The 13,121-nt window shown below is 37.8% G+C and overlaps 1 protein-coding gene across 1 annotated transcript in view; it reads left to right on the forward strand.

The window, feature by feature from the left end:
• Positions 1 to 637: 637 nt before the first annotated feature.
• Positions 638 to 13,121, forward strand: part of TAS2R1 (taste 2 receptor member 1) — a gene marked incomplete at both ends in the record, with an annotated part of 63,544 nt that continues 51,060 nt past the window's right edge. Inside the window, 1 exon segment of the mRNA XM_082623321.1 lies at positions 638 to 755. Coding sequence (XP_082479447.1) covers positions 638 to 755 — 118 coding nt within the window.

Consider the following 13,121-nt stretch of genomic DNA (forward strand, 5'->3'; position numbering starts at 1 on the left):
TCTTCTGACCACAGAAACGTATTCTCTCACAGTTCTGGAAGCTGGAGGTCTAAAATCAAAGTGCTGGCAGGACCGTGCTCCCTCTAAAGCCTCTGGGGGTGCTCCTTCCTCACCTCTCCCAGCTCCTCGTGGCCCCAGGCGTTCTTGGCTTGTGGCTGCATCACTCCAGTCTCTGCCTCCGTCTTCACGTGGCTTTCTCCTGTTTCCTGTGTGTCTGTCATCTTCTGTGTGTCTCTTCCAAAGACACTTGTGAATCTAGGGTACATCAACGTATTCCAGGATGATCTCATCTTGGATCCTTAACATCATTACAAATACAGTCCCATTCCCAGGTCCCAGAGTTTGGGATGCAGACATACCTTTTGGGGGGACACCATTCAACCCACTGCAGTGCACACACACCCTTCCCCCCACTCACAGGACTGAGTTATCTCCTGGGGTTACACGCATTTCTGGAAAAAAATGAAGTATGGTATTGGAGGAAAGGGCTTTGGCCTGGTTTTGAAGGATCTGAGTTCAGCTATATTGTAGCATGGGTAGTGAGAAGGGTTTTCTTCGTTCATTTTTTCATGACCTCCCTTTTATTTCTCGATTGTTGGCAGAGGATGGCTCGCTGAGGGGGATGAGTCACAGCACGATGGAGGCAAAGGTGTTGGAACTGAAGCCAGTTGTGTCTTATTGCATGCGGTCAACAACCTCAGTGGGCATCTCTGCCTTATTTATCTACCTCTCCGTCTCCACTTTAGAATTCAGAAGTAAGATGGTTGATCAAGGGAGGCATCAACACTTTTAACTGAAAATGAAGGCAGACTTTTCTTTTTCCCTGACAGAAATTAAGGCTGACTTGACTGGGTTGACAATGACTCATTTGACTCACTAGATAATAGGAAGGCAATTTTCCACAAGCTGAGTTATGTCCTTAATTTTAATGAGAATAGATTTAAAGCACCTGATAAGACAAAAGCATTTGAGGGCCACGACTTTGTGTCTATCCAGGGCTGCCACTTGTGTTAAGAGTCTCAGCAAATGTTATCCCCTTAAGTTGGTCAGTGCACAAGCTGTGTAGTCAGACTCACAAACCTGGGCATTTTATTTTTAAATTATTATGCAATAATATAATTCATAAAATCTTATTTTCCCAAATGCTTATGAGTATATCAAATTAAACAAAGTGCTTCTTCAGGAAAGTCATTTGATAAATCTTGCTAACTTTTTTTTTTGGAATGTGTATTCCAGAAATTATAATAATGTAGTGATAATAAGGTAACAAATTCTTTTACCAGTTAGATAGGTTCAAATCCTTTGCTTTCAATGTAGAGAAGGTCCTAGTAATGTTATTAGGTTATTAAAGATAAGTTTTAATGCCATATTACTATATTGTTTTGATCACAAAATTTAGACAAATTTCAATGAATTGAGTGAAAATGTTTTAACAAAACTCTTTCTATTCCCATCTACTTATTTTTACAAACATAGTTTTCAGCATTTGACATTAAATAAGAATAGAATTGATGAGGATTCCTAGCTCATTCTATATGTGAGAATAAAAGACCATCACTCATCACATTAAGAGAAGAATCTGTAATAATATTTTGTTTTTGGTGAATAATATCAAAGTTGGTATCATATAGTTTTTCTCAATTATTTATTGTAATGTAAATTATAATAATAGAGGAAATCTTTAACATTTAGAAACTCATAGACTGGGGAAATTTTTGAAGATACTTTATATGTATCTCTATATCTATCTATGTATCTATGTATCTATGTATCTATATTTATTCCAGAGAAGTATGATCGAGTAACCCATAAAAGACTCTCCAGCCTAAAAATTGTATTACACTACAATAAAAATCTATGGAAGAAGAGCCCAAGGAGAAAAAAGAATGAGAGAAATTTTCCAAATGTTAAAAAAGAGCTTATTGTTATATATGTAAATTTAAATGGATGATGGTAGGTGTTAACTCCCTATACAATAGCTTTCAATCTTGAAAATGTACCAGAATCATCTGGATGGCTTCTTAAACACTCCTAGAGTTTCAAATTCAGTAGGTCTGGGATGGAACTGCAAATTTGCATTTCTAACATGTTCCCAAGAAATTCTGATACTACTGGTCTGGGGACTACACTTTGAGAAGGATCACCCCTAGGTATCTGGAGTCCATTGGATATTTGGATATTTTTACAGGAGTGATTAATTAAGTACATGGGCAAAAATGTTAAAGGTCACAGGATAGATAGATAGATAGATAGATAGATAGATAGATAGATAGATGGAAGGAGCCTGGCCAGGCTAGAACAAAGCAATAGGGTTCATAAAAGTAAGTAAATGGGCAGGAATCAGAGTTCTCTGTTCAGAGTGGTCCTGGAACAGTTTGCAGGGGCACCTTAGTTAGCTTAAGCTTTTAAATGCCCTATATTAGCAGATGCAGGTGATGCCCATGTAATGATGGTCAGGGACATCTTTGCTGAACACTTTTTCCCAGTGTCCAGTTCTAAGTGATCTGTGTCCTGTACTGAAGCAGCCAGTCCCCAGGCATGAAGCTGCCAACATGGAAAGGCCCTCAAGTTCTCCATTTTGCCCTGATTTGCCTTCCTACAGCCACAGTTTTTACAGTGTGATACACAGTGGGCTTCTGGACCTGGTGGGAATGATACCCTTTGGAGCATCTACTGGGCAAGGTTCATCACATTCCTAGCATTTCATGGCATTTGATGTGATCCCCATAATAAAGATGCAGACGCTGAGACTTCCAGAACTTAGGGGACTCACCCCTGCCCCCAGAAGTGTGTGGAAGTGGGCATCTACTTAACACCAAAGTCTGTCTGTCTCTTTCTTCTGTCTCCATTGTCCAACGTACATCAGAAATACACACATCCACATATAAGCAATATTGTATGACATATGGAATCTAAAAAAATAGTACAGATATACTTATTTACAAAACAGAAACAGAGTCACAGATGTAGAAAACAAACTTATGGTTACCAAGGGGTGAAGGCGGAGGGATAAATTGGGAGATTGGGATTGACATATACACACTACTATATATACAATAGATAACTAATAAGTACCTACTGTATAGGACAGGGAACCCTGCTCAATACTCTATAATGACCTATATGGGAAAAGAATCTAAAAATGACTGGATATATGTATATGTATAACTAATTCACTTTGCTGTACAGCAGAAACTAACACAACATTGTAAAATCAACTATATGCCAATAAAAATTAATTTTAAAAAAAGGAAAGAAATACCTGCACCCAACTCACCTATGGTACTTGTAGAAAATGCAAATCCCAGGCTTGTCTCAGATTTATTCAATCAGAATCTTTGAGGGATATCTGGGAATCCTATTTTTAAAAACAATCCCAACAGATTATTCTTTATACAGTAGACTTTTAGAATTGCTCTATTTCTGAAAAGGACACATTTTCCTATAACCATGTAAGACTTCATTTAACCTGCACAAGTGATAAATCAACCCTCTGTACATGACAAGAATATTGAAGCTTTGTAAAGGTCACTCCATTAATGGTTTAAAGGGTTCCCAGCCTTCTATTGATAGATAATTAATATCACTTAGCATAGTTATCTAAGGATAGGATGAAAAATTACGCCTTTGTTCTGAGGTTTTTGGTACTCAAATCTCCCAGGCATGGGGCAATGGTTAATTTGCTGCTTTGTTTTGGAATAAGTTTTTGGTTACTTTTTTCTTTATGCAAGAGTCCGTTCTCCCATGTCCGTGACTCTGGGGATTTCTCGCAGTGCCTCTTTTGATTGGACCTAGGCACATCCAGCACCAAGCTATGCACGAAGTTCCCCATCGATTCTCACCTATAGAAGGGCTCTCACCTTCTATTCCTCAGTGCCTCATTCAATTAGAGTTAAACAAAGCAAGTGCTAATTGAAGACCTACTGCAGGTGAGCCGTCTCTGCAGGCGCTTCAGAGAGCCATAAAGGAGGACATGACACCAACTCTGCCTTCTTGAAGCTTTAGAGAAATACAAGGATGGAGCTGGTGACACCAGGAAATTTACTGTCGTTGGACAACCATTTCTGTCCTGCTCTGTGCACAGCCCTTGGAGATGCTGGGGAATATGCTGCAGGCACAAATGACTCTGTTGGCTAGAGTAGGACAGTAGAGAGCAGAAAGGACAGATCCATGTTGGGATCCTTAAACCTTCATCTGAGCCCAGGGCATGCTTTGCCTGGCCCTTCCGCTCCCCACCACAGTCCATCAGTCTCATCAAGCAGTTCTCCTGGGATTCTCACTGGCAGGAGGATCACAAGATAGAACTGCATAAGGACACCAGCATCACCTGAAAGTCAAAAACCTTTCCCAAGTAGAGTGAAAGCATCCATGCTTCCCCTTTCACTGGTGGCCCTTGTTTCATCTGGCAATAGTTTAGTATAAGCAACAAAACCATGGATAGAATTCTCTGCAGCCTGTAAATATTTATGCTTTTAAGACTCATTTCCAGTGATGTACTGTTATGTCATAATGCCCTGGCTTCTGAGAGATCATTAGATATGGCAGGCTCTGTAAATTGACACACCAAAGCAAGTTCCATTTGTTCTGTGGTTTTTTTTTAAAGGCATGATAAGTTAGTGACTCCGAATTAAAGTACATCATATATTAGGACATGTATTTGAATTATATATTAATAACTCAAGTTATCTTTCTCTTGTCTATAAAAAAAAATCATGATTTAAAATTTTTGTTGAATATTTTATATGTGTGAAAAATGCACACACAAAGGGTAACTAGATATTTATACTGATGGGTAATACAGAATAATAACAATACAGAAAAACAGGTAGAAGGATATAAAAATAATCCATTAAATTGTTACCAAGATAGAATTACTATTAATGTTTAGGTTCATTTTTATAGTAGCAAGTGTTTCAAAATAAAATTGGAATTTTGGGGTATATACTACGTTAAATTCTACTTTCAAAAGTTAACATTTTATTAGGAGAATTTCTCCATAACTTTAAGTTCTTTGAAAAGCAAATTTTCCCAGGCATATAGTTGCTAGTTTCCAGTACATGGGTATAATGTTATTTGTTTGGCCATTTCCTCATACATTGGACCTTTAGATGATTTCTTTTCTTTGCTTCTATTTTTTCCCTCCGTCCCGTCTTCCCTCCCTCCTTTCTTTCCTTCCTTCCTTCCTTCCTTCCTCCCTCTCTCTTTTTTCTTGCTACTCTTGTAAATAAAGTTACCCTGAACATCACACTACAGGTCTGTGTGTGATTAATAACATGACAAAGCAAAGTCTCAAGGAATTTCTCAGGATTAATGGCCCCTAGGAAGGAGTTCACCATGGACCAGATCTCCCATCTGGTAATCTAGTCTCTGGGAAATGCCTAGTGATAACAGTAAGGACTGTTGGATCAACATTCTTTTTTCTTTCCTCAAGAATAAGAATTTTTTTTTTTTACATTTTTCCCAGTGGCAACAGCTTTGTCTTCCTGATGACACTCTGGCATTCAGGACAGTTATCTGTTTTTGAGGTGCTGATGAATAAATCTAGGAATTGAAGATTTTATGAAACAGAGTCATTCAATTGCTATTTAAAAGACACAATCAAAGTGGCGTGATCTGTAAAGTTTGCCTGCATTACATAGAAATACTTAATTCTATATATAGGACAGTGCACTATGCTTTTCTTGAAAATGATTTGTAGAAATAATTAGGCTTCTTCCTTGGCACCCTATAGTATGAATTATACTAGTACATGTCATTTATCAACTGCCATCAGCTCTGGCTGGGTGGTTTGCACCAGCACTATACACAGTCCTACAAGACCTGATGCTAATATATAACAACAAAACTAATATGCCCAGACTTCAGCCCAGTTGTTAAATATGTGACTAATCCCAGTGGGCTTGTGGTTCCAGCGTACTTGATTTCCAAGAGACATTTTGTCCAGTTTCATTTTTGTGAGTATATTTATAATATAACATAATACAATAGTATAAAATGTGATATGTAATAGAGATTACTATAAATATATAACTATATTATAGATATAATATACAAATATTAATTATTGTATCTTTAGCACTCCAACAGTGCTTTTCCTTGACATATTTTAGTCAAAATGAAGTGTTTTCTATGCTTCTGTAAGGTTGTATTGTGTGGTCAATTAATCCATTTCAAAGAACAAAAGTCCACTATTTTTCTTATAGTCTCCCCTTTGATTGCTTAAATGATAAAACTGCTCTCTACTGCTTTCATCAGAAGAGAATATTACCAGGTTATGTTATAGGGCCCGTTCCCTGTAGATTTGCCTGTGAACTTTACCTTGATGCCTCTCATACCTATCCCTGGTGCAGATCCAGTCTACCTTTGTTCTCCAGACCCACACATGCAAAGACCTCGTTCATGTGCCCTGTGAATTCACCCTACTTTCAGCAAATACAGTCTGGACATGTATGAGCTGCAGAGGCAGTTCTGAACCCTCCAAAGTTTCTGTCCTTTGGGGTGTAGATTGCAGTGGAGGAGGGTGGCAGGGATGTCCTACCAAAACCTCAGACTCACTCAGTTCAAACTGAACTTGTTCTGGGCTTAGGTCAGACATGCTCTTCTCCCTAGTCCCTGTTTCAGTTTTTGGCACCTCCCTTGACCTATTCTTCTAATGTTATAACAAAAATGTGCTACGCACTTGGCTAGATGCTGGCAATATGACAGTAAGGCATATAGAGCTTGAGCTGACATTCTGAAAAAATCAGAGGAAAAGCAGAAGCTGCTGAGGCATGTACATGCAGCTCTGTGTATGGGGGGAAGAGTGGGTGAGAGAAGAAGTTCCCAACTCTGGAAAGCAGATAGTTTTCATTTCATGTGCAAACTCCAATCAATTAATCGTGGCTGCCTCGAGCTCTGGGTTGAGAAGGCTCCATCTAGGTTGAGACAGAAGACTGCTGTGATCAATTAGTGATGTCTGCCAGGGGCAGTAGCTAGGGGTATATGGTCATGAATTCTAAGCATTTACATCCTATATTCCTAACATAGATTTCTTTCTAACAGAACTAGAAACTACCACTGGATATTTGCCTGAGCATAAGAATGGTTTGCTGAGTTGTGTTTAAAGCCCCTTGTGCCTCAGGAGGACTCTGCTCCCCCAGGGTAATTATATCAGTACTCAAACCTTCCAAAATTGTGGCTGCCAAACTGTATTGTGTTTTTTTTAATGTATATGACTAGTGAGTATCATCATCTTAATTTTTTAAGATAACATACACATGGGTCTTAAATCATTGTGTAAAAGGCTTTCCAAAAAGACTTGGAAGCTTACAGAGTATGGTATTCTGCCTGATGGAGGATGATAACAATATGACATTATAATATTACATTTTTATAATGCATATGATACTATAATACATATAAACCAAAGCTTTTAGGGAAAAACACAAATTTTGTGAGTTCAATTGTACAAAAGGCAAAGAATAAATAATACTTCAAATGACATGGTTCTGAGCTCTTGTAGTTTTGTATTAGACTACATTCAAGGATAGTTCCATGTCCCTGGTCATCTCAAAATTCAACTTATTTCTGTTGGTTGGTTGTTTAGAGTTCATCCTTATCAAATGGATTCACGATGCCATTATGTGTCATATTATGTAATTTTCCAGTCAATAGAGGAAGAGATTTTGGAAAGTGAGCTCACTGAAAGAAGTGGAACAATAGTTACCTTCATTCCCTTCAGTTTGGTGTGACTAGTTGGGGCTGGATGCTGAGCCAGGCATTTTAGACCACCCTTGGCTTACCTGGAAACCACATGGAGACAGTTCAGATCTAGTTTGGTTCACAGTGGAGCAGGTCTGAGGGTCTCGTCCTAAAGAAGGTAAAATTCAGCCAAATCAAGCCCTTCAGAATTCTATATGCATGTCAGTTGCACCATCTTCACTCCATGATTTTTAGGTCTTCAGGATCTTATCTCATGTATTATATTTCTGTTTTCTCCCATAATCCCTGTTCTTTCTTTTTTTCCTCTGAATTTCCCACTGTGGGTAGCAGTACTTATTACGTCATCAGGGTAACCTGCTAACTATTCACTACAGGATGGAGGGAGCAGGGCTGCCTGAGAATTAGAAAGAAGATCCTGACCAGGTTGAACAGGCACCTCTGTTTCCATTCTTTGGACTCTGCCTGGAGAGGGAACTATACAGGTCTGTGCATCCATGCCTTAACGTTTTATAAGAGCAGGTCCCCATTCTCTAAGGGGAAGCTTGGATAAGCTTTATGTCTGCTTAATTCTGGGCAAGGTGTAAAGAAGCTGCCTAGCTGTAGAGCAAACTCATGTTCTCCCAAACCAGCTTTATCAGAAATAAGCTTGATGTTTTGTATATCATCTGCCTGACCCGTGGCCTGTCTCTCAGTGGTTCCTAAATTTTGACAAGGATAAATGAAGTGTTAGGTATTAACCTATAAAACATATCTTTCCAATACAGCCTCTCATTTAATGTGTCCTTGAGCCAGTCATTAATTCAGTTCTGTTCCCATGAATGCCCCAGATGCTGTGATAATATTGGAGATAAAGAAAAAACAAATGAAACATGGCCCTTGTCCTCAATGATTTCATAACTTGGAAAGGATACAGACAATTAAAAAAATTCAGAGAACCACATGTGAAGGGCTTGGAGAGACCTAAATTTTGGATGCTCAAAGCATTTCCAACTGTAATATGGCTACAAATCATCTGGAGATCTTGTTAAAATGCAGATTCTGATTTTGTAGGCTTAGGGTGAGGTGAGATTCTGAATTTTTAATGAGCTCCCATGTGATGCCTATGCTGTTGGTCCATGGACCACACTGAGTAGCAAGTAACAAGGCTATACAAAAAATTGCACTCCCTAAGAGCCAAACTGCACAGAGAAGGTGCATCCACTCAGTCCATTTTGGAGAGGTCAGGGAAGACTTCTCTGAGGATGGGACAGCTAAGCTGAATCTTCAAAGATGAGCCATTTGTCAGGAAATATCTGGAGTAAAGGAATTTCCAGTTGCACGTGAGGAACTGTGGAAGAGAGTGATGATTTTGTTTGTTTGTTTGTTTGTTTTGGTTGTTGCTGAACCATGAAAATCTCCCACAAGTGTGAAACGGAGCGTGTGTTGGAAAGAGGAGAAAATAAGTGATGGAATTCAGTGCTAAGGATGGAGTTTCGATCTTATCCTGCAAGTGACTGGAGATATTAAAGAACTTAAAGGGAATTTTCATGATCTAATTTACAATTTTAACAGACTTTAATTTTTAGAATAGTTTTAAATGTAAAGAAAAATTGAGAACATAGTAAAGAAGACTCCCATATTTTCCCTACCAATCTTCCCCATTATTAACATATTACATTAGCATAGTACATTGTTTACAATTAATTAACCAATATTGATATATTATTATTTATTAACATCCATACTTTATTCATATTTCCTTCATTTGTACCTAATATCCTTTTTTTGTTGTTGTTCCAGGATCCTATCCAGGATGCCACGTTAGATTTAGTTGTCATGTCTTCTTAGGTTTCTCTTGGCTCTGGCTATTTCTGAGACTTTCCTTATTATTATTATTATTTTTTGCAGTATGAGGGCCTCTCACTGTTGTGGCCTCTCCCATTGTGGAGCACAGGCTACAGACGCGCAGGCTCAGCGGCCATGGCTCATGGGCCCAGCCGCTCCATGGCATGTGGGACCTTCCCGGACCAGGGCACAAACCCGTGTCCCCTGCATCGGCAGGCAGACTCTCAACCACTGCGCCACCAGGGAAGCCCTTTCCTTATTTTTGATGACTGACAGCTTTGAGGAGTACTGGTCAGATATTTTGTAGGATGCCCCAATATTGGGATTTACCTGGAATTCTTATCCTGATAAGACTGGGATTATTGGTTATTGGGAGAAAGACCACAGAGGGAAAGTGTCATTTTCATCCCATAATACTGAGGGTACATAATATCAACATGACTTATGACTGTTGTTATTGACCTTGAACTAGTATGTTTCAAGTTACTCTATGGTGAAGTTACTCTTCCCCCAACCCCTTTCCAAACTGTGCTCTTTGGAAGGTAGTTACTATGCATGATTCACACTTAAGGAGTAGGAGTTATGCTCCTTGGGGACCGAGTATCTACATAAGATATTTGGAAATATGCTGCATAGGAGATTGGTCTCTTCCTCCCATTTACAATTTTATTCAATCATTTTTATCAGTACCGACTCATGAATATTTATTTTACTCTTCAGAAGCTACCTTATTTTATGTATTTTACTATTCAGTGCTTATTAATTTTATTGCTCACACTGTCCAGCTTTGTTTACTGGGAACTCTTCGAGTGGCACCTATGTCTTATTGACATAACCCATCATGAAGGTGTTTTCTTTTTGGTACTTTCTCATTATCTGGGACTACAAGATGCTCCAGGCTTACCTTGTATTTTCCCTGCCCCAGTTCTAGAACCAGCCATTTCTTCAAGGAGCCCAGATTCCTTCTATTGGAAGATGGTATCAGATACCAAGATTTGGGTGCTAGAGGTGTTCATTGTTCCTAGGGTGTTGTTTCTTTTAGGCTCTGTCAGCTGACAGAACAAGGAAATAAATGGGTATATATTAACCTTCATGTATGCACATAGCTATAAATATTTCTGTATGTAACAATTTACATTTGTATTAGGCTAAACATAAGTTCACACTCCTGTCTCCATCTCTAATCCAGTTCCGCAGGCAACATTCTAACCTCCTCCCTGTGCTCACCTGTAAATTCTCAGTCCTACAGTGAGAAACCTGCCTCCCACCACTTGCCATTCATTTACTTATTTGTTTAATTCTAGGGTGCATGTAGAGCAGTATCAACGTTAACCCACACCCCATGGGAAACAACTTTATCAACTAGAGTACTGTGTTTTTGAGCAGTTCCTTTGGCCTTTAGTTTTAGAGATTCTGCTCATTTCCAAAGTCACTTAGGTAAGCAACTTTTCTCCTTGCCCCTTTTAATGAGGGCGAGGAGAAATTATATACATTTGTAATAGATTTAGATGCTCTTGTCACATTCTGTATCTCTTATTAGGATAGCCCAACATTCCAAGTGATTTGTTAAAATTTTCATACACTAAGGTTCACTCTTTATCCGGTAAAATTCTATGGATTTTGACAAATGCATAACATCATATATTCATCATTATGTTTTCATAAAAATAGTCTTATTGTCCTAAAAGTTTCCTGCACTTCATCCATTTAATCTTCTATCCCTCTCCCTGAGCTCCTGGCAACCACTGGTCATTTTATGGCCTTTATAGTTTTGCATTTACCATAATGTCATATAGTTGAAATCATACAGTATCTTGCCTTTTCAGACTGGCTTCTTTCCCTTAGCAATGTGCATTTAAAGTCACTGCTTGTCTTTTTGTAACTTGATAGCTCATTTATTTTTATTTCTGAATAACATTCCACTGTATGGATGTACCACAGTTTATCCTTTCACCAGTTGAAAGAATCTTGGTTGCTTCCAGCTTCTGGTGATTATAATAAAGCTGCTATAAATATTCATATGCAGGTTTTTGTGTGGACATAAATTTTCAAGTCAGTTGGGTAAGTGCTTAGGAGCACAGTTGCTGGATCATATGGCAAGACTATGTTTAGCATTTAACTTTGTAAGGAACTGCCAATCTGCCTTCCAAAGTGGCAGTATTATTTCACATTCCCACCAACAATGAATGAGAGTTCCTATTGTTCTGCACCCTTTCCAGAACTCAGTATTCATAGTTTTTGGATTTTGTATGTTATAATAAATGTGTAGTGGTATCTACCTGGTTTAATTTCCACTCCCCTAATGAGAAATGATGTTGAGCATCTTTACATATGTTTATTTTCAATCTGTATATCTCCTTTGGTGAGGTGTCTGTTCAGATCTTTGCCCATTTTTTAATTGGGTTGTTCCTTCTGTTATAGTTTAGTTTTAAGAGTTCTCTATACATTTCAGATAACAGTCCTTTATCAAATAAGTTTTTTGGAAATATTTTCTTCCAGTCTGTGGCTTGTCTTTTAATTCTCTTAACTGTGTCTTTCATATATCCAAAATTTTAACTTCAGTAATGTCTAATTTATCAATTTTTTCTCTCATGTATTATACTGTTGTTGTTATATCTTAAATTTTTTGCTAAGCTCAGTCACATATTTTCTCCTATGTTTTCTTCCAGAAGTTTTATAACATTGTATTTTGTATTTAGATTTATGATCTATATGTGTTAATTTTTATGAAAGTAGTATGTCTTTGTCTAATTCACTTTTTCTGCAATATGAATGCCCAATTGTACCAGCATCATTTGTTGAAAACATTGTTCTTTCCCTGTTAAGTTACCCTTGCTTCTTTGTCAAAAATCAGCTAATGATATTTATATGGGTCTATTTCTGGGTCCTCCATACTATTCTGTTGATCTGTATATCTACTCTTTCACTACTCTGTCTTGATTACTGTAGCTTTATAGTAAGTGCTAAAGTCAGGTAGTGTCAGTCCTCTAACTTTTTTCTTCTTCAGTATTGTGCTGAGTGTTCTGGATCATTAGCCTTTCCTATAAAGTTTGAAACCAGTTTGTTGATATCCACTACATAGCTTGCTGATATTTTGATTGGGATTGTGTTGAATCTATATATCATGTTGAGAAATATGGGTATAGTAATAATATTGAGTTTTCTAACCTGAAAACATGAAATATGTCCCCATTTATATATAGATTCTTTGATTTCTCTCATCACAGTTTTGTAGTGTTCTGTATCCTATACATATTTTGCTAGATTTATACTTAAGTATCTTATTTTGGTGCTAAGTAATTTTTTTTTAAAGTTCAAATTCCAATTGTTTATTACTAGGATATAGGAAAGCAATTGACTTTTGAACATTAGCCTTGTATCCTGCAACTTTTCTATAATTACTAGTTAATCTCAGGAGTATTTTTGTTGATTTATCTGGGAGAGTTTCTACACAAACAATCGTGTCATCAGTGAACAAAGACAGTTTTAATTATTCCTTCCTAATTCACTTACCTTTTCTTTTCTTGTCTTATTGCACTACCTAGGTTTCCCAGGATGAAGTTGAATGGGAGTGGTGACAGATGACATCCTTGCCT

Source organism: Mesoplodon mirus (genome assembly GCF_964341445.2).
Source record: "Mesoplodon mirus genome assembly, chromosome: 5".
NCBI classification, from domain to species: domain Eukaryota; kingdom Metazoa; phylum Chordata; class Mammalia; order Artiodactyla; family Ziphiidae; genus Mesoplodon; species Mesoplodon mirus.